The sequence below is a fragment of the Danio rerio genome, chromosome 8, assembly GCF_049306965.1.
Source record: "Danio rerio strain Tuebingen ecotype United States chromosome 8, GRCz12tu, whole genome shotgun sequence".
In the NCBI taxonomy this organism is placed as follows: Eukaryota; Metazoa; Chordata; class Actinopteri; order Cypriniformes; family Danionidae; genus Danio; species Danio rerio.
In genome coordinates, this window is record NC_133183.1 from 32,128,731 (window position 1) to 32,152,058 (window position 23,328).

General features: G+C 37.8%; 1 protein-coding gene across 2 annotated transcripts in view; it reads left to right on the forward strand.

Moving 5' to 3' along the window:
• Nucleotides 1-19,611, forward strand: part of ptch1 (patched 1) — a 105,228-nt gene extending 85,617 nt beyond the window's left edge. Inside the window, exons 19-24 of one of the 2 annotated variants that reach the window (XR_001800065.4) lie at nt 2,013-2,150; nt 3,319-3,461; nt 13,770-13,798; nt 13,921-14,020; nt 14,574-14,864; nt 16,967-17,513. Coding sequence is in view for 1 of the 2 variants with exons in the window: in NM_001305542.1 (NP_001292471.1) it covers nt 2,013-2,150; nt 3,319-3,461; nt 13,921-14,020; nt 14,574-14,864; nt 16,967-17,512 (1,218 nt within the window). In the remaining variant the exon portion in view is untranslated. Of the gene's footprint in view, nt 1-2,012; nt 2,151-3,318; nt 3,462-13,769; nt 13,799-13,920; nt 14,021-14,573; nt 14,865-16,966; nt 17,514-19,595 lie in introns of those variants that run through there. The other variant, NM_001305542.1, reaches the window with a different exon arrangement.
• Nucleotides 19,612-23,328: the final 3,717 nt, after the last annotated feature.

Sequence of the window (23,328 nt, forward strand, 5' to 3'; positions counted from 1 at the left end):
CTGCCTCCGAAACGGTTATAAAATAATTTGAACCGGGTTTGTTTTTTTCCAATTTTCGCATCTGAAAAAGTGCTTTGGGAGGTGTTTTGACAGTTTAGAGCCACCACACAAGCGAAAAGCTAAATACAGAATGCTGTCACAGTGACAAACACAGTGCATAAAATAAAGACAGAAGGTGGCGGACAGTTGATAACCTGTGACTGGCGTCTGTCAGATCTCTGCCCATCTCTGGTGTGTGTCCGTACATTTTACGTACAGCCCTTAGACATTACAATAGAAAGCATGGTCCTCTTTCAGACACATTAACGCTGCCGTCATCTATTATAATGTCTATAGGTGCTACTCTACCAGTCTCTGTTCAGAATTTGTTTACATACATGAATGTGTGAAGTATCACACACAATAAATCAAAATTCCACTGATTTCCTAAAATAAACTTTGCATGTCTAGATAATCTTGCGCAGCTCTTTGATATTGAGCTGAACTTTCCTTTTTCTCCAAGCAGTTAGTATTGGATGAACACAATATGCTGCCTATTTCGTTTTTTTCTTTGAAGAAGAGAAGAGAACAAAGTATCACTGCTTGTACAAACTCCGAAATGTTGTGCATTTTTTGTAATGGATTCATTCATGTGCATCGGACTCAGTGTGCAAGGTTTGTTTATGTGACAAGATTTTCGCATATAAATATAAAAAAAAAAAAAAAAAAAAATTAAAATTTTGCACTTCAGTGTGCAAAGACTTTTAGTTGTGACTATGTCTTTTTTATTGTTAGTTTACTTCTTAATCTCTTTAAATAAACAAGTTCTTTTTAAAAACCTCTTTACATAAAAAACTATTTTGTCACAGTTTCCTTTATATATTTTTTTCTACACTGAGGTAGAAACAAGCTTTCAAAACATCCTTGTCATTCCTCTGTGAAAGACTGTGATGCACAAGAGGTTTGGAAGTAATTAAAAGTGCGCAATTTAGAGCAAGGCAGGGGAGGGCAAGCAGGCAGGCAGAAATAGCTGAGGAGAGGCTGTGTTTTTACAGCCCTGCGCTTTGTGTTTATTTTATACTGTCAGAGCCAGTTTGTTTAGTCTACACAAGGCTTTTTTCAGACGTTTCTCTAAAATAAATGGGGAAATGAAAGGTTACCACAGCAACTATATCACTCCACATATAACATAGCGCTGCTGTTCTTGCTGAAATGTGCGTATGTGTGTCATTTATATCATTCACAAGGCCTAAATTTCTTTCCCACACTTTGTCAGTCCTTTTTTTAAGGTTTCTGTTTTATTAGGGCCAGTGTTTAAGCCATCTGACTGATCTAACTCTGTCTGACAGGATAGCGGCTTCATCCTTTTGCTTTACTGGACACTTGAAAGAGAAAGTTATAGCCCTGCTTCAGCTTTTACCGTTGCGCTTTTGTCCCAGACCACCAGCGGCCCCCTTAAACTCCATACGTTCCCCACTTCCGCCATGCTCAACCCCCCTTTTCATTTGCCAGCCCTCCCAGCCCCCAAACTCCCCTCTGTTGGCCCTCTTTCTGTCCTCTTCATCCGTCTTCAAAGGCCGCTGGGCCCCCCAGTAACCCAAGACTCATCAGCTGATTATGGCATTTACTTAACCAGTTCGTAGCCCGAGTTCAGCTCCATATGAAAGCGTCGCAAACAGGCCCTTCGGAGAAACAGATATTTTCCCACATTCCTCTGCGCTTTATCTAAGCTAGCCCATCTAAACCGAGTTGTACTTTGCTTTAAATAAAGCGTGCCCAAACTCAGTCCTGGAGGGCCAGTGTCCTGGAGAGTTTAGTTCCAACCCCAATTAGACAAAGCTCAAGCAACTAATTAAGCTCTTTCTAGGTATACTAGAAATTTCCAGGCAGCTGTTAAAGGAAGTTTAGGCTAAACTGTGCAGGACACCAGCCCTCCAGGATTGAGTTTGGGCACACCTGCTTTAAACTATGTAAAGTATGGCCGCTTGTGTGTGTGAGATGACGGATCTAAGTTTGCTGGTCTTCTCCCACAGGTGTTGGTTCTGTCTTTAATGACAGTAGAGCTTTTTGGTATGATGGGATTGATCGGCATCAAGCTCAGCGCTGTGCCTGTCGTCATCCTCATCGCTTCCGTTGGCATCGGAGTGGAGTTCACTGTTCACGTGGCACTGGTGAGTTGGTGTGCCAGTCAACATTCTTCATCTTTATATCTCAATTGCTAGTGCACTCATTATTCTTACAGAAGAACCATGAATGTAAAATATTTGAAAAAATCACACGTGAAACACACTTGAAACACATGAAATAACTTGTTTTGGAATAAAGTCTTTTTCACATGAAAATGTTTCAAAATGTGAAATGTTTCATGTGTTTTGGATATGATCTAAATGTGTTACCACATATTTTGAAACATGCAATTTTGGAACATTAGCTGCATCTCAAATGGCATACTATGCACTTATGTGCAATGTACTTATGCAATTACACACTCAACTGCATAATATATGTATGTAGTGTCGTCCCAAATGGAACACTAATGTGGAAATTCAAACCGTTTCCCAGATAACCTTTGATGGTTGCCAAACTAGTAAAATAAATGAACAAAGTACCAAATAATACCTGCCTTGAGTATAACTGCATTCACCATCGTGAGGCGCTATAATCACTCTCGTAGTAGAATACTGCTTTCAGAATTCAAAACAAATAATGTAATCCAACATGTGCGCCTGATAGCTCCGCCCCTACGTGAGCTAAGCAGTGGCTGTTGAGTGCATGAAGTGTCCATCATTCAACACTTTACCGAATGAATGAGTGCATCATGTGGGTATTTAAAGTGCACTTATTCTTCTAAGAGTTTTCAGTGTGAATGCACCACTTTCACTATTTACACTACAAAATGGCGTAGAAAAGTGGAGAAGTATGCGATTTGGGACGCATGTGTGTTTTACCTATGTTCCAAATGTGTTCCACTTAAGTTAAAATGTGTCATTTTGGAAGATCATGTGTGTCCCACATTTTCCAGATGTATAGATGCACATTTTCCGTAGGCATACAGTATGTTGGAAAAAATGTGTTTTTTGGAACATTGTGTGTCTCACATGTTCCAAATGAGTTGATGTATGGTTTTGTTTTGCAGATCCATTTTCATGTGGGGGGAAAAGTGATCACATCATTTTTTTTTTTCACATGAAAATGTTTCATGCATTTTTGAAAAAGTTTGATGGTTTACATGTAATTTGAAGCTTGTGTGATTTTTTTTTTTATGTAAGGGTAGGATAATTACCAGATGTCATAACTAAGTGATTCATTTTGATCATATTTGTCATATTTTCCTATCAGGCATTCCTCACAGCCATCGGTGACAGGAACAAGCGAGCCGTTCTTGCACTGGAACACATGTTCGCCCCAGTGCTGGATGGAGCGTTTTCTACTCTGCTAGGAGTCTTGATGCTGGCAGGGTCAGAGTTTGACTTCATAGTCAGGTAAAGACTGAAGGCTTGTATTTTGAATCGTTTTCAGCTTCCTGGATTGTAGTACATTTAGGGCCAGTTTTTCGAAATAAGTGCGAAATTACCATTTTATAAATGTGCTGATAAGACTTGAAAGTTGTTTGTGTAACCTTCCAATCTTTGGACATTTTCATAATGTCCAACACAGCACATAAAATAGCACAAAATAGGTTGCGAACAATCTGGCGATAATAATGTGTGTGTAGTCTAGTAACAGTATGGAGTGCAGAATTGATTATAACATGCTTTCTTAGGTGTTAAATAATGGTGTAAATAGCAAATACTCTTATATAAATGTTGTGTCCGAAAGGGAAACTCCTACAAATGCATGTGCAAGAAGATCAGCTACAAAAATAACTGTCTAGCCCTTGTTATTGCTAAGGTTTTATTGCATGTTTTTTGGAAATCCTGACAGTAGTTTTAATGTCAAAAGAGCTGACCCAGAGCTGCAGTAAGTCTGGCCCATAAAATGTACTCTAGATTAAATTAAGATCAGATGAAAGTTAAAAAACGAATGCATATTTTTCTTGCTTAATAGTCATTTCAGATTTCTTAAACACTAACTGTGTTTACATGTGCACCAATAATGTGATTCCTGAAATAATGTGAAATTCCTGTAATCAGAGAAAAGGTTTTAATAACACGAATGATATTTACATGACAAGTGTGAACCTCACTTCACTCCTGTTTCATTCTAATTATTCGCTAAAATGTGTGGTTGTTTTTGCAACCGTGCTTCACACACATTCAGAGTCTACTTGCATGGATGTACAGGAAGGTGTTAGGATGTACATTACAATGCTGTAACTAGTTGTGTCTTCACCACTTCTGAATACAAAATGGTGCCAAAACTATACAGCAAGTAGTGTTGATGGAGTTCAGTGATGCAGAAGGAGGGAAACTTCTGAATAGAGTCAGCAAGTTTATTCATGAAGTTGTCAACAACACGCACTATCCGTGTATGTCTGAAAACATGAACACTTTGGTCAAAACACTAATAACGTGATTAAGGTGTTTGGATGGCAGTTTATTGTGATTTTAAATGCGAATACACCACATAGTTTAATGCAATTATGGTTATGATTATGAGCTTAATAACATAGGTGTGACCAAAGTGTTATGTTTACATGAAGTCAAGTTTAATTGCCGTATTCCCCAAATCACATTATAATCGCATTATGAGGGTGCATGTAAATGTAGTTATTGTTAGTATGAAATAGCTGATATTTTTCATGCTCTGATGAGACAAGATGTGACTGTTCGATTGACTAGCAAATTTTCTGTTCACACTGAAAACTAAAATATTTATAATAAATCAAAATATAAATTAAATTATATTTTAGTGGCACTTATTATGATTTCCAAATGCTAGCCTTGTTCACCCAAAATGACAATTTTATCATTATTATTTATTCTAGGATTTATTTTTTTTATTTGCTTTATTTTGAGGGATGTAAATAATAACAATCACAACGTATTTCCTGTTTTACATTTTTAATGTCTATAGCTTCCGAGAATACAAAAAGAGCCACATGCTGATAAATAACGTAATGAGAGCTGTTTTAACATGAAGTTGAATTTATTAACATTGAATTACCTCTTGTTACAGTTATAAAATAGTTTGATGACAAGCAGGAAATGTTCATGTGCCAATGACATGACCACATTGAAATGGTCTATATGAAGCAGTTGTGCTTTTTTTTTTTTAAAGCATTTGAATCATTTGGATTCTTTTTAATAAGATAATGAACTTTCTGAAGCATCAACATTTTAGTAGAATAGAATTCCAGTGGGGAGACAAAACTTTCTCAGTTTTGATTATAAAAATCACTTGCATCTTAAAGATGAATGAGTCAGGGTTCCCACAGGTCCCACAGGTTGACATGCACTTGCAAAGTTTCTTATATCAACCTTCTAATAAACCTTGATTTAAATAGAACTTCACCACAACCATGGTTGACCAAAGTGCTTTTCACAATTAAAAGCAAATTATACAGCACAACTAACATGCAGACAATGCAAAACAATACAAGAAATATTTAAAAAAATACAACAAACATTAAAACGTGAAGAAATGTCAGTGCCATGCATTAAAAGCCAATTTAAACAAGTGGGTCTTGCATTTGGCTTTAAAAAGTGGCAGATCAGTTATTGTACGAAGCTCAGTAAGAAGGGTATTTCAAAGTTTAGGACCTGCCACTGCAAAAGAGTGATCACCCTACTGATTGCATCTTCAAGCAGAAGTTGGTCAACAGATCGCAAAGCTTTGCAGGGTTTGTTAATGTGCAAAATTTAGCATAAATAAGTAGGAGCAAGGCCATTGATGGCATCAAAACCATACATCAAAAGTTTAAAATCAATTCTAAACCTAACAGGGAGCCAGTGGAGGGAGTAGAGAATAGATGTAATGTGTTCACTTTTCCGACTGTTAGTTAACATGGGAGGAGCAGCATTTTGCACAAGCTGCAAACGATGAAGCCATGGCTGGTTAACTTCAACATATGCATTACAGTAGTCCAAACGTGGCTTTCTCAAGATCAGCCTTGCTTAGGAAGTCAAATGTCTGTTGTCAGTTAAATGTCTGTTGAAGGAGCAGTATCCACAGCTACTAATACTCAAATGGACCATTAAAATAAAGTGTTATCGATATATTTTCCTTATTGTCTGCTCAGTGCTCATTGTAGGTCGTGACAATTCAGCTTTTGAGTCAGTGAAAGTCAGGGAATTTGACATTTGTCTTAGAGTGGAAACCCTGATGAATCTAAGATGATGACAGAATTTTCATTTTGGGTGAACATACGCATCTAAATATCAGGTATGAACAGGAACTAATATTTAAATGGAGTGTGAATGAATAATAACATAAACAGAAAAAAAATAGAACCCAGCTTACAAAATGTGTCACTCATTAATGGTTTGTACAGGAACTTCGATTCAAACCTGAATCTTTTATCGCGTTTGTCACATCATGCCTGGTTAGGACATAAAATAAATGTTTTCCTAACTCTCCACTCAGCCCTAACCAACCTCCCTTCACTTTCTACATGAGCACGGATCTCTCTCGTCTTTCTTCACAAACCTTGAGGCTCTCCTGTGTTTTTTGTAATCTTTTTTTTTTTTTGCTAGACATTTACAAGCAGAGTGCAGAGAGGGCCTGGGGCTTATTTTGCAGCAAGTTGAGGAGTGGAAATGAGGAGTGACACACACTGCTACTTAGAGGATCTAAATCAGTAACTTTGCAGGGGCTTTATGTTTTATGCGCACAGATGAGTCCAAACAAGTATGGTGATTTATTCTTTCTTGGAGTGGTATCGAGAGTGAAATTCAAATCGCACTTCTTCTTATTTCCGAGTGAGTCATGGGTGTTTGAGTGATATGTTTCTAGAGGAGGGAAGGAAGGAACGAATGTCTGCAGTAGCTCATTCTTATTAGAGGACTGGAAAGCCACCACAGCCCTCCACCCTCAAATCACTCTGGATCTAAAGTAGCACGCCAGAAAAATAATGCACACACACAAGTTCAGAGCAATCACACACACAAGCTCTCTCTCCACAGACCACATTGGGCCCCAGTCCCTCTCATGGGCTCCCATTGAAACACAACTACTGTTTTTTCATCAAACAAAACCCCCTGGCCTCCGAAGATATGGAAAAAAACAAAAACGCTGGCTGTATTTTTATAGCCTTGCAGGAATAAATGTTTCCCTGACTTTGCTCCGTCAGGTCTGCTAATGTTTTGAGACCAAACAGATCGGACGGGTTGCGAGGCGAGGTTTCGTGGCTTTCGAGAACCGCTCTCGGTTCACGGACCCTTCACGCAACGTCTTTAGAGTTCGAAGTTGAAGAACATAAAACTCTTTTGTTGCTTTAGCTAGTCTGAAAAGCACATCGGCGTAAATCACTCGTCAATACCGGCGTTTAGTTTGGACCATGCGACTTTCAGAGCAGATTGAGCAAGACGATGTTCATTTGTCATCGGCTGTTGATTTGTAGCTATTGATCTGTTTGATCTAGAGCAGTTGTTCTTTTTTCATCAAGTACCACCTCAGAAAAAAAATTCTCTTCACGTACCACCATAATGACGGCATATTCATTCCTGTTCTAAGGCCCCATTTACTCTATTAGTTTTAGTTTTAAAACAGCATTTTAGAATAAAAACGATCCCCGTCCACACTGGTGTTTCACCTAGCGTTTCTGAAAAACTCTCCGTCCATACTACACTGCACATTACGTGACCACACACACACACTCTGGCATGTACTGCAGCGTTTGGACGTCTGAGCTCCAGGCAGTCATCTACACAGATGAGAGCTGTGCACGTCGGACTGTTCATTGAGGATCTACCGCTGGATCTAATCTCACTATATTTGCTAAATGTAATATTTAATTATTCTTGTTCTCTATATCTAACTACATGTTCCCCGACTTCGGTCTTTTGAATCAATTGTTCTCAGGTAACATGTTTTGGCTGAGAGCAAAGATAAGTTAATTAATCAATGTAACCACGTACACTGATTCTGCACCTTTGATTGATTACTTTATTTCCTATAATATATAAACTTATTGCATGTTTTACTTTAATAATGGGCATTATTGATTATTAAAACTGATATTCAGCAAAAAAAGGGGTATGTTTTGTATTTCCAATGCGAATGAAAGAAGGAAGTAATTTTATAGGCTCTATTTTCTTTATCGTAAATATGGATAACGTTACAGTGAAGATGACGCTCATATAAATATGGAGCTACACGCCGTCTCAACATTTTTGCCATCTGTTAAGTTAATATCAAAATGAAAATAGGCAGTTCCTTATATCATGTTTTCATTTAATTGTTTAAAAGTAAAAACATCGTAGCCAGGAGCGATGTGAATGAGGTTATAAAGTACACTGTTCCCTTTGAATATTTACCCAACATGTCCTCGGGAGTTTGTTTTTCCATATCAAACTTGTGAAGTCTGAACTTACAAGGAGAGGATGCAAGACTGAACTGTGTGTTGGCTGCTTAATATTGAGGAAAAATCCCCAATCAGAGAGGCGAATATCTGCAGCCCTGCCTCCGTTTCCAGATGGGTTTATTTTCCACATCTACACTGACACAGAGCAGCAGCTTTTTAAAATAAAAATGGCCTCAGTTTTCAGCACTCGAAAACTCCGGCGTTGTGTGGACGGATGTCGTAACCCTAGAAAAACCTATGGGTTTTAAAACTAAAACGTATTGGTGTAAATGGGGCTCAAGAATATTTAGTAGTTTGGATTCGTGGAGTTTGAGTTAACCGCACACAGAGACTAACTTTAATTAGGCTGTATTCTTGCTCTAAGCTTTAAACAAGGCAAAGTTGCTTAAGTCTATGTTCTTTTATTACATTCAGATAAATTTACCTAAATCTGAGGTAACAAATTAATCGAAAGCCACACTGCTTTACAAAACAAATAACTTTATATATCAAAAACACACATTATTTTAGACAACTACGAACACACATTTAACACATTTTGTGATAATTATTTTACCAATGATGCAGCATGGGGTAATTCCTGAGTTTGCAATTACTGAAATGCCAACACCACAGCACTGGTCTACAAACGCACTTCTCTAGCGTGCATCTGCTCCGCAAGTACCGAGCGCCTCTTTTTCTGGCTCTGATGATGTGATAAACTAAAGTAAACATTCTAAGCACACCAATGTGATCCTACACTACAGGGAACAGCCGGTGCTGATCACATCAGTGTAATCGTTCTCTCTAAACAGTTAAAAGTGTGTCATTATTATTTTTTCTTTCATTATTCAGTATTTTTCTGCATACCACTAGAAGGAAGCCCATTACCACAGTTTGAAAACCACTGATCTAGAGCAAGAGATGAACGCAAACCCAAAAGTGCAATCGAGTGAGACTCATTTGATGAAATACAGACAGAGTCTAAGGATTTTTCCTTTCCTATAATGCAAGCCTAAATAATGGTAGGCTGGCTTGTCTCTCCACTCTCTTCCCAAACAAGTGGCGTCTGCTTGGTTAAACACTGTGGTAGCTCTTCCCTTGAACCAGACCCACGAAACCTCCCAAAGGACATAAATAACATGAGCGTGCTTAGAAAGACACCCAGGTCTGTGGCTCTGCGGAGAGAAGCCCACCTCTTGCAGCCATTACAGGACATTTTTTTTCGAGTCTGAGGAGCTGCTTGTAAACCTTTGGAGGCCGAGCATGAGCAGCATCAGTTATAAATGTGTCTGTGAGTTTAGTCTGAGGCACAGCTGTGCTGCATACCAGCTAGCGGGCATTTGCTAATGTACCCACTCTCCCACATGTGCATTCACACATTCATTCCAGTTTAAAAAGGTTTTAAGTGTGTATTTTAGCCATATCTTGACATCTTTGATTTCACAGGAAATAAATTTTTCCATTAACAATAGGTGCACAATTTTAAAATAGGAGACATTTATATTAGTAGCAAAATTGTGGACTTTTTTGGGGGGGTTAATACATTTATGAATAGACTTTATATATTCTATATGTTAACTTTAGGGTGGCTCAGTGGTTAGCACCGTTGTCTCACAGCAAGATTTCTTGTTTGGGTCCCGGCTGGGTCCTGTGTGGATTTTACATGTTCTTATGTTCAAATGGGTTTCCTACTGGTGCTCCGGTTTGACCCTCAATCCAATGACATGCACTATAAGTGAATTGGGTAAACAAAATTGACCTTAGTGTAGGAGTGCAAGAGTGTATGGGTGTTTCCCAGTACTCAGTTGTGGCTGGAAGGGAATCCGCTACGTAAAACATATGCCGGAATATTTGGGGGTTCATTCTGACCCCCATGTGGCGACCCTTGATGAATATCCCTGGAAAAAGTGGCAAAGTAGCCAGAAGTCATTCATTTTAAATAGGAGCTGGTGTTGTTCAGAGAAACGCACCCCTGCCGCAAAATGCACCCCCTCATTGACTTTCAATAGCATTCTCAGTCTGAATCTTTTTTAAAAATGAGAGGCCATAATTTATTAAAATGATTATTATTTTGATGGATAAAGCAAGAACAAGAAATGAAATACATTTTAAAACGCACTAGACTTACTGTACAAATAAATGTAAAATAATCATATTGACAGTAGTGTAGCCTAAAATTAGGCTATTTTGTGGGTTTTAAACAGACATTTAGGCTACATGAAACATAGAAAAAGTGTCGTTGCTGTTTAGAACTAAACTTTGGTTCTGACAGTGTTGCCAGACGTGCGATAATTATTGTATTTGTATGATAATTTCGACCTCTGTACGATGCACAATCAATTAAAAAAATCCTATAATGTGCAATAATTTCAGCATTTTATGGCATTTAATATTTATTTCATTGTAATCTTAGAGCTTCTATACCAATGACTGTAAAAAATATGGACGACGCGACAGCCCTTTTTCCCATTGAACGCCTTGAGGGCAAAACGCCTGCTTGACGGGCACAAACTGTCGCAAAAGACTGCTGAAATTGGAGCCAGACATGCGCAGAAGGACTGTCTGATGGAGCCAGAGGAGGAGCCGCGAAAATGAGCAGAGTCGAGCTTCCAATCAAACGCTTTATGTAAAATCAACTACGCCCCCCGAACTTCTCAGCATGCGTTTGCTGTCATATCAACACAAATGGATGTAATAACGTTAACAAATATGAGGGTTTTATATATTCAATCGCGCCAGCTCCAGGCCGCAACACATAACTTACTCGCGGCGTCGCGGGCTGATTCCGGCTCGCATGCGGCAGCGCCTGCTCGCTCGGCCGCCGCATCTGGCTCGATTGACTCGGGCTGGAATTGGGTAGTGAGTCCAGGCATCCGGAGTAGGTCCAGCAGAGGTAACGTTAGTCAGTCTGAGCTCTAAGAGATAAGTCTCCGGCAGGCGAGAATCTAGCCGGAACTGTGTTTTGCTATCTAGGTGGCTAGGCGTGTATCAGCAAACTAATAAAGCCCGAAAAAAGCCCTGAACTTAGCGAATAAACAGTGTTCCACCAGGATCATGTATGTCAGAAACTATAGTTTACTGCTGAACTCATTTTGTCATGGTAAAATAACACAGAAATCGAATAATAACATTTCAGTCTACTTCAGTCTCCTGCCGAAGCTCAGACGCCACGCTTTGAGAAACTGTCAATCACAGCTGTCAATCACGATGACACGCCCAGCATTAAATTACTGCTAAAAACAAACTGTTTACAAAAATGAAGATCTGCACCTATTTCAGCACAATAACCAGTGCCTTAATCGACCAGAACTATCTTTCGGGACATTTTATTGCAAGTGTAATATTTTTTTTTATTTGGGCTCAAGTCTCCTTCATTAACACGGAGGAGGCGGGCTTTATGACTTGTACTGCAGCCAGCCCCCAGGGGGCGATCTAACGGCCGAAACCTTCACTCAAACGTAGGCTTGCGGCACACTTGTTCTATACTCATTGATCTAGCTGCATCTTTTGTCTGCTGTCTGTGAGGTGAACATGGAGATAGACACGCTTTCTATCTCATCTTACGTTATATTTTCTCAACCAATCAGCGTGGAGTATGACTCTCTCTCATAAGTTAACATTCCTGCCGTGGGCAGCCGTGCTTAAGTCAGTTATTTTCAGGTTGAGGTTGAATTTTAAAGCAATAAAATGTTAAAAAGTAGTGCTGAAAAGGAAGGTGAGAAGGATGGGAGTTTGTTCTTTATGTTCTTGTTTTCCCCCATCGAATGCGTCATGTGAACGGCTCATTACAGATTCTCTGAATAGGCTCGTGCACACCTCAGAGTATGTTAAAAATTCGGGAAGGTGCACTGCTTTCAAGCCAACCAGCACTATGTTGCAGTCCATGACGGCATCCAATTTGTACCCTAAAATGAATCCCTTAACATCTGGCAAGAAAACGCAGGACAGCGACCCAGAGGTTGAGTTTAAACCTTTCCACTAAGGTGCACCTAGTTTCTCTCCATTTGACTCTGTTTGTATGATAATTTTGCTCCCAATACGATAATTTTGATGTTCTGCTACTATACTTTGACAATTACAATCTGGCAACACTGGGTTCCAACCACAGTTGTTCCTAAGGGTTTGATTATTTCGGTCGCCGGATTTCCAATTATTTATGATGTTTTTTTACAGGGAAATACATTTCATAATGTTACTGGCGAGTTACTGATGTGAATTAATATTCTTTTTTTTCTTTAAAAAAGCAAGAATCTCATCTTAACTATAATGACAATACAAACCAGTATTCGCTGCTTCAAATTATTTCAGACATATGGACTCATTAAATAAGTAGAGCAAAGCCACACCACACACAACAACTTGATCTTCCATTTTTAAATACATTTGATCAACAACATTTTCACGCTAGAAAGCATGTTTTTATGTGGGAATGTAACTGATTTGCTGCATCGGCCTCTTTAAATACAAGATCCAGTGTAGAATTTTGACACTCTCGCTGGTGGAGCAGTAAAAGAGAGAGCCTTGTCACCTTCATTGTAAACGTACAGTCAGTAAGGGATTTATATTTTAATCCGAATGTTCAAAATTTTACATAAAATCTAATAATCTGAAATCAAATGGAAATTATTATATAAATTTATAATAATAGTATTAAGCAAAATTCGTTATTAGAGTACATAAAACTTAACATTTTGTTATAAAGAGGACATCAACCAAGGATTTTGTTATCCCCCTTGTTTTTGAGATACAAGATGGCAGCTGCAATTTGAGCCATGGCAATTAACACAGATGCATTGCTGGAGTAGCGAAGGAAGCAAAGCTGACCATAATGAAGAAGAGAGAAAGAGCGAGGGAGCGAAGGTGGACAGGAGGGAGGGATTTGTGGAGGAGATTGGGGGGTCTTACCTGATACTCTGGAGATTTAATTAGAGCAGGGGATTGTGAAAGGCAGGGAAATTTCACAGGGGCTTAGCATAGAAAGAGTGATCGAGAGAGTCGGAGAGAGGAAAGTGAATGTGCTTGAGGCCAGGCGAGAGGGGCCTGTAGTCTTTCCTCTCTTCCTCCTAGACTAAATTGTTTAAATTCTATACCGTTCACTTCATTTGTTTGCTTCTGCGTTTTTTTTTTTAAGAGCAAGAGAGGCCCCTGTCCCTTTGTGCTTTCCCTCTCTTCTCTCGCAAGCCTGTAGTCCACATTCCTCTCCGTTTTGCTTTTGCCTGTGTTTGCTTGTACTCCACTCACCCTAAAAGAAGAAAAAAAGTGGTCTTTTTCCTTCCCTATTTTCCATGCCTTTGAATTAACCAACTAATTATGTCCTCTGCTTTTCTGTACTGCTTTCTAAAAGACCTCTTTGGAGACTTTCTCTGGCACAAGGTAAATTTAGTTTCAAACCAAACCAGAGTGTGTTTTTGTGAGCGATTGATGTATCTTTTGCTCATTTCTAGCAGTGAAGTTCTCTTTTATTCTGACAGCTGTTTTTTGTTGTGTATTTGCAGGTATTTCTTCGCTGTTTTGGCCATCCTAACAGTGTTAGGGGTCCTGAATGGACTGGTGCTGCTCCCAGTCTTATTGTCCTACTTTGGCCCTTATCCTGAGGTAAGAGGATTGCTCCTGCTACTTTATCAGGCATAACACCTACATACCATACATAGAGATATGCAGAGTTAGCATATTTTTTTTTTTTTTGAGCTTTTTTCTGAAATTAGTGTTTTATATGCTTTTGCCAGTTTTAGAGATTAAGGTTAACTCTGCGTCAACTCATTTAAAAGTGCTGTATGTCAGTTTTTGACTCTTCTAAAACTTAAAAAATACCATAATATGTTTGCAGATATTTAAGAAACATGCCAACTAAACAGCTTCAAAAATTTGTTTCAAACCGGAAGTACGAATTTGCTCTAATTAACGCAAAAACAACCAATTTTCACTTTTTAGTGAAATATATGTCCTAATAATGTTTTTAGCAGTGTGGGATACATATATGACAGCTCAAAAAATGTGTTTTGGTGTTTTGTAACCCTTTAACTACACTTTACACTGTTAATTATATTTCAGAGTTACTGCCTTTTTTCTCCTTAGACCACTTTCAGTCATTTTATAATGTCCTCTCTCAAAAAAGGAAATATTGATGTTTGTGTCGTAATCACTTCAGGTATCTCCAGCGGATGGGCAAAGCCGGCTGCCCACCCCGTCTCCAGAGCCTCCGCCACAGGTGGTCCGCTTCACCATGCGTCCAAGTCACACGACCCCTGGAGCTGGTTCAGACTCCTCAGACTCAGAATACGGCTCTAACACAACTGTGTCCGGAATAAGCCAGGAGCTTCAGCAGTACAACCTCCAGCCCAACAGGGGGCGATCAGCCAGACTGGAGGAGGTGCGGATCGCCACAGCAGGACGACAAGGCAGCCGTCAAGTTGAACTGCCAATGTTTCCTTCTTGCTCAGTGAGTTGAGCTTTTATCCACCTTTTTACACACATTCAAAACATGGGTTGCTCATTTTCAAAACATGATCTAATTTTCAATTTAATATACTGTCATTAACCACACAAGAAATATTTTCCTTCACCTTTAAAAGTATTATCTGCACAGGAAAATAACATATCAATTATCATCATTCACTTGTTCATGAAACGTCAATGCAATGAAAATTCATGATTCAAAATATTATAGCTAAACAACAAACCATTAAAGAAACACCAAAAGGATCCATTCCTCATTTATTCCTCTTGGTGTTAAGGATTTTAATTTATGAATCCAGAATGCTTCTCTTTGTAATAATCTTTAATCAAATTACCTCCTCTATGTGACTCATTCTAGTTCTATTCATACATTCTAGTTGTTTAACGTCATGTCCAAAATCTATAGCTGCGTCCCAAATCGCATACTTATGCACTATTCTACGCCATTTTGTAGTATAAATAGTGTAAGTAGTGCGTTCACACTAAAAACTCTAAAAATAATAAGAGCACTTCAATTACCCGGATGATGCACTCATTCAGCCGCTAAAATGAAGTGTGGAATGATGGACACTTCACGCACTCAACGACCGCAGGTTTGCTTACGTAGCGGAAGGGGCGGAGCTATCGGACGCACATGTTGAATAACTTTATTTATTTTGGATGGTGAAAGCAAAATTCTCCTACGAGAGTGATTATAGCGCCTCCCGATGGTGAATGCGGCAATACTCACGGCAGGTTTTATTTGATAGTTTGGTCATTTATTTCAATGATTTGGCAACCGTCAAACGTCATCAGGGAAACGGTTTGAATTTCCGCTTAGTAAAAAACATTAGTGTGCCATTTGGGACAACACTACATACATATACTTTCCTGTTGAGTGTGTAAGTGCATAAGTACATAGTGCATGAGTGCATAGTGTATAGTGTGCCATTTGGGACGCAGCTTATGTCTTGTTACTGCTGATGTTATATCTTGTCGTTGTATACTTGATTTATGTTCACTAATTTGCAAGTTCAATGATGACTTCCCTATATATATCTTTTGGCACAGACATTTTAACATGTAGATTATATTAGAGCAGGTAATACAGGTGTTTTAGTTTTAATATTTTTAACTGTTACTGGATTCGAAAAATCTTACGCTTTACTAAATTCTAACATGCAGCACAATTTCTGCACGGAAAACAAACTTGTATGAAAGTGGATTTCTAATTTCTTCTATATCTGAGTTAATCTTCATATCTGCTAAATGTTTCTTATTGTATTTTCTAAAATACAGTAATATCATGTCCATGTCCAATGTCCAATATTATTACGGAAAGTCTTGTTTAGTATTTTTGTCGTTATCAAAGGTCTAATAAGTTGTTGTTTTTTTACTTCGATAGATGAATTATGATACAGACACTGGTGTCTACAGCAGTGATAAGCATAAAGTAAATCAATATTTGTAAATAATTTGACGTTGTGAACGAATATTATATAATTTCAGTTGTTAGTGATGAACAATTCTTAAAAAATGTGTTTGTCATTGAATGATTAAACTGCTTCATTTAAAATGCTGATTCATCTAGTAATGAAGTGAAGTGTTTATAAATACACCAAAATGCCATACAATACAGCTTTGAATATATCTATAGCCAAAGCCCTTATGTGTTCATTGTGTTTAGTTCCTCCAGATAACTTTATGTTTGTATTGCCTAAAATACAGTATATTCTTCATGTTCATGTTCAATATTATCATGGAGAGTCTTGTTTATAGTGTCATTTATGGTCTAACAATTTGATGTTTATTATTCAATTGATGAATTGATTTTCCAGAGATGGGTTGCGGCTGGCAGGGCATCCGCTGTGTAAAAATGTGCTGGATAAGTTGGCGGTTCATTCCGCTGTAGCAACCCCAGATTAATAGAGGGACTAAGCCGAAAAGAAAATGAATGAATGAATGAAGGATGAATTATGAGGAGAATAATGACACCTCATTGCACAAATTGCTCAAAGTTGCTCCATTCATTTACACAAAGCATTATGGAGCATATTTCTTTGAATTTTACATGAATTAACATGAATTTTTCAATGTTTTCCATAGGATGACTCCAGACAGCAGCAAATACAGCAGCATTACAGGTCCAGTTCTCACGATGCTGCTCCTCAGCCGTCAAAGCGATATTGTAGCAGGGACCCTAAGAGGGACTTTGGGAGCGGTCACCCGCCTCCTCCTCACAGGCCTCGCATGGATGCTTTTGAAACCGCTACTGAGCCAGGAGGCCATTCAGGCCCCAACCACCGGGACCGCTCAGGGGCCCATCGCCCCCGGTCCCACAACCCCTACAACCCCCACCCCTCCCATCCGTCCACTGGCCCCAATTACTGTCAGCCCATCACAACGGTAACGGCCTCAGCTTCAGTGACAGTCGCCGTTCATTCAGGAGTGCCCAGTCAGAGCCCCGCGTACCCGTCCTACCCCTCCAATGACAGCTATCAGACTTCAGGAGACGTCCACAATGACCCACACTTCTCCGACCCTCACGTGCCCTTTGACGAGAGCCACGACAGCTCGAAAGTGGAGGGCATGGAGCTGCAGGATCTAGAATATGACACTGCCAATGTCTGCCACACAAGACCCTCCAGCTGAGGTCAGTTTGCTGACGTTAAACACAAGTACAATTCTCTACATCATTTGTCCACATCAGCAGATGAAAACAGTCTAGGAATAAATAACGATTTATGATGTACGCGAATGGTTAATCGTTAAAAGTTTGAAATCTTGATTCAAATATTTTAGTAGATCAAAACAAAGTAAATCAGCTTTTGGAAATAAGTTAATGCTACACATCAGGGGTCACCAATCTCGTTTCTGGAGGTCCGGTGCCCTGCAGGGTTTAGCTCCAACTTGCCTCAACACACCTGCCTGGATGTATTAAGTACTTTATTAGGTTGTTCAGGTGTGTTTAATTAGGGTTGGAGCTAATATCTGCAGGATACCGGACCTCCGGGAGCAGTGATCCCTGCTATAGATAAAGATTGTATGAATTAAATCAGTTGGTGGAGACGAACAACAGTAAAATATGTGATCGTCTGATTGAATGATTCAAGTGCTTCCTTTAAAATGCTGATTCATCCAGTAATGAAGGAAGTGAAGTGTTTATAAGTACATCAAAATACCATACAAAGTCTGCATTAAATTACTTTTATGTTAAAATAGTAAACAGTAAACAGTTTTTTACTGCATGTTTTATGCTTTTTAATTGCAACTTATGGTAAATGGTGGCAGTGCTTCCCATACGTTTGAAATATACTTGTGGTGATGGACGGATTGAAACTCATCATTTACCCACATCACATAAACAATTAACTATATGCGACAAACAAAACATAACTTTTTTTTAACAATTTTTAACAATTCATTCATTTTCTTTTCGGCTTAGTCCCTTTATTAATCTAGGGTCGCCACAGCGGAATGAACCGGCAACTTATCCAGCACATGTTTAACGCAGCGGATACCCTTCCGGCTGCAACCCATCACTGGGAACATTTTTACCAATAATTTTATTCATTGTGGCGGTTTCTTTTCAATGGCTCAAAGTAAATAAAAGAAATCCACTGTTTCTCTTTTATGCTGTTTAGGAGTCATGAACACCCACTGACAGGTCAAATCTGCTTCTCTCTCTCTTTAAAGTTTAAAGCAAACTTGAATGCCAAAGTATTTTAGATATGCATATAAAATAGCCTATGTAATATAATAACATCATCAAATTAATCAAATAATCAGCTAATGAGAAATAAATGACCGAAAAGTTAATAAAAACAGATAATAAAAACGTGTTGATTATTCAAATAAGGCACATGCGTTGATTAACCATTACTAATGGTGTACATATATTTTGCAGCCAGTCATTTCATCCTCTTCGAGAATAAAGTTTTCGCATTGACAGTTTTGCGCCTGAGAGCCTCCAAGTGCTGTCTACTGTAACTTCAGCAGCTCCGTGCACGTGAATAAAAGTGCCGATCTGATTAGTGGAGAAGGCTTTGAAGCATCAAGCATGAGGCGTTTTTTTTTTTTAAATGACGATTTTGCGACTGGCGTTTTGCGCGTTGGAGTGCACAATCACATTGATGCTCTTTATTTAGTCACGAGGCGTTAAACGTCGACGAAAAACGTGAGCAAATAATGTCTCAATGTGCACGGGCCTATAGAAATTAAAAGCAAAAGTTGAATCCCGGACATTTTAGGAGAAACCTGGGACAGATACATTTTTTTACGCCCCTAAAAGGCATGTCTGTTTGTGGGTGTTGACAGGTCTCACACACAAAAAAAAAATGAAACGATTTTACTAATTGATTGTGCAGTTAATCGATTTTGGATATTTGATTATATGAGGCAGATACAAAAGAAGTGTTAAAGGATGATAATGATAGTAATAAAGGTCACTAAATATACTTTTATATACCCATTACTATACCCGGACAGTCCGCCTGAGTAAAGTCTATGTGTGGAAAGCACTGGGTAGTGTATATACTGATTTGGGATCAATTTGTAATAATATATTCAATCACCCAGACTTATTCCATTACATTTAGATTCATAATTAAAACAGTTACTAACTTTTTTATTTAATTTAATTAAGTGGACTTCAGAATCAGCCTCTGTTATTATGAATTATAATCCATATTTAACTGCTTTTCAACTCTCTTCTCTCCCTGTTTTGTCTTCTCAGTGGTTGAATGTTGAAGCTCAAACAGCCAAAGATGGGACATCAGTCTGCCTGTGAGGCAGAAACATGGTGCTGCATGACGGGACACTTTGACCAGCGGCACCATCTCGGTGCTTGACTCTGTTACTGTATAACCCTGGTGTATTATTGTTAGATATTTCTATAAGTATTTATGTGTACACAAATGTAAATAACGAACGAGAGTAGCTATAATTTGACCGGGGTCAATATCAGACTTGTGTGTTTCAAGTGCCCACCCATCGTTTGTGTGTATCTGTGCCATAAGGAAACTTCACTCTTGACAAACATTTCAGCATACGGTCGTTGCTGCTTATGATATTCGTTGTGATGTTTGTATAATGCTATGCAATTATTTCCTCTAATTTTATAGAACTGTGCGAATGAGAGAGTGAAAATGTCGTATGTTTGAGTTTTTATATCACGTCAGGCCCTCTAGACCCCTCAGATGCAGATTAGTTACAAGAACAAACACTAAGTGACCTACCATAGTATGATAAATGTTTTCCATTGCACTTACGGTACACTTCTGTTCAAAACACCAGTACAAAACTGCACACTTTCAGAGGACACGTTCAGGGAAATGATATGCTAGATGATATCTCCAGTTAAGCATCAGATGTTTAAGCGTGCGTGCGCGGATGTTTGTGTTTTATGTATATTGAAGCGTTAGAGTTTATGCTTTTTTAATGTTCATGTGCTTATCACAAACCTGTGGTAGTTGAAAAAACAAAACAAATACTGTTTAACAATGAAACACGCTATGCGTGAGAATTTAGCTGTGCAGAAATGAAGAAGGAAACGAGTGTTTGTTGGGTGACTGTGTCTGTTGTTCTGTCCTTCGTACTGAAACTCTCTCTGCTCTCTTGTACCTTCATATTCCAGGTGTTTACTGTAAAATGGCCGTTTGTGGCCACCCTGAGTTTGCTCGTGACTCATTAATTGTTGACGTTATGGTTATTTCGGGTTTGCATTGTAGCGTCTTTTTATGTTTTGTTTTTTTTACAGTATGGCATTATTTTGTAGTCGGATGGTGGTTTAAGCTAATCATTACTGTTACAGTGATATCCGCTCTGAAACTTTTGGTCTCCTATTTGTAATAAGCTAAGCTAATGAGCATTCTCAAGGTGGCCGATCGCGACTATGGCCTTGACCTCCTCAATGACAAACCGCAACTACTGGCCCTAATTTAGGCAGAGTTGCTCTCTGCGCTGACCTCACCTCATAAAAACCCACAACAGAACACCGTTCCCCCTCGACTGCCAAATGGTGCATGCGAGTGCTTTAAGGGTCAGGGGTCGTCGTGTGTGTGTGTGTGTGTGTTTGCTGTGAGCCCCTCATCCACATCGACTTCCTGTCAAACACATGTTTGTTCTTGACAAAGACTTTGAGAGCTCTTCTGTGTCGTTTGTTTGTTGCGTTTGTTTGTTTGTTGTGTTTGTGTTCTCCTACATGTCACATTGGCAGAAATGGGAGAAAATCATGGCTGGCAACTATTGTAATGTGTTTGTTTATATATATATATATATATATATATATATATATATATATATATATATATATATATATATATATATATATATATATATATGCTGTTTTTTAAACAATTGTTTTGCAGTATTTATATTTTTGTATAATAAGATGTTTTGTTGTTCAATAATGGTCATAATGCCAGTTTTTAACAATGCAGGGATTTTTACGTTTGTCGGAAAACACTATTATTACAGTTTCTTTGTTACAATAATGGATTTTGATCTGTATAAAGTGCTTACTAATGTTAAATAGGAAAAAAAAGAGTATATAACATTTACCTTACAGATTCATCATAGCTCTTAGAGGATTTAAAAGGAAAATAATCAATGATTTTTTTTTTTTACAGACTGCCATTATTTTTCTTGTTTTTGGTTTGGATGTCGTTTTTCAGTTACAAAGATAAATGTATGCCATATAATTTATTTATATGAAAATTTATTTTTGTAGTGTAAATAGTAGTATGTCAAGGTACATTGACAGAAGTATATTTTTAAAGAGTTTATATGTAATGCTACCATTTTTTTGTGAGAACATAACTGAGAAGACATTAAGATGCACACTTTCATTGCTAACTTGTTCTCGGACAACTAAAGTTCCCCTGTTACAGTGTTATATAGACGAGAGTGAGTCCAATCTGAAGACTTGTTTTTGGGTTTTGTGAAAAGCTAGCCATGAAAGTAGAACAAATGTACTAGCTCTCTAAATAATAATGTTCAAACACTGATAGAATTCTAACAAATAAAAATATTATAACTTATTTGTCTCTTTGCTATACCTTTAATAAATGATTCTTCAAACTGTAGCATTAGCCGTGACTGTTTCTTTAGCGTAATCTTGGCAAATCAACTGCTGCATGAAATGTTTCATCACCTCACACTCAGTTATTATGATTTTCCATACTTTCAATCATTAAGCTCTGACTTTATTTCACAAAACCTTTATATATATATATATATATATATATATATATATATATATATATATATATATATATATATATATATATATATATATAATTGAAAGGTATGAACTAATAACTGTGAGGGAGAAAAGCAAGATTTTAAGTCTGACAGTTTTCCCGCGCCTCTGAAGTATATAATTGTATATTGCGCTTGTAAGTTAATATGTTTTTGCACAATTTTATTTAGAATTGTAAGATTATAATTTATTAATTAATATTATTTTTGGAATATCACATTTCTGATCCAATTTTTTTAAAAATGTTACTTCATTTCTTGCAATTGCAAGTTTATATTTTTATTTTTAATTCTGAGTATATCTTGCATTTCTAATATTGTCCCAGGCTTACAAGGGGGAAAAGTCAGATTTTTACCTCCAAATTGTGACTATTTACTGCAAAAGTTTTTTTTTCTTTTCTTTATTTGCACAAAAATACAAAAGTATAAAAAACAAACAAAAATAAATGAATAAAATATATAAGCCATAATGTGCAGGAAGAAGCAAAAAGCCCAAAAGGCTTATTTATGCCTCTACCTAAATAATAATAATAAAAAATAGCAAAACAATCACATTCAAAAAATGCTAAATTACAATTTAAGTGAGTAATAATACACACAAATAAAAATAGAAACACACACAACCATAAAATAAAATTAAATCCTGCAATAAAACAGAATTCTTACAACATTAAAGTGATTCCTTATGCATCTCTTAATACCTGTTAAAGAGAAACCATTTTTTATTATATGAGATAAACCATTCCATAGTTTAAAAAGCCCCTATTATGCATTAAAAAGGGTCATATTTTTATGTCTCTAACAACAGCCTGATATGCATGCAAGGTCAAAAACACTTTCATTGTCTTATAATATGCATTTATTTTTACCTAATTATCCCAATGACTCCCAAATGGTTCAGCAATTCATTTGTTTCCAAACCCCTCCTTAGCGCGATGCTAATCTGCGCTAAGTGGTCTAATGAGCCAGTCTATTGTGATTGGTCAAATGCGTTCAGCGTAAGAAAGAAAGACATGCCCACCACGGCTTATCAACATTGTGGATGTAGTCAGAGTGCAGAGTGTATGTGTGAGCCCAGTGCAGGAGTGCATTAAAGCAATGCAGTTAAATGCCAAGATATTACTCTTAACCATGACACTCGTTCAGTATTAATCCACACAGTGGCAAAAGCTGAACTATTTTAAAACTTGTAGGAACAGCTGACGGTG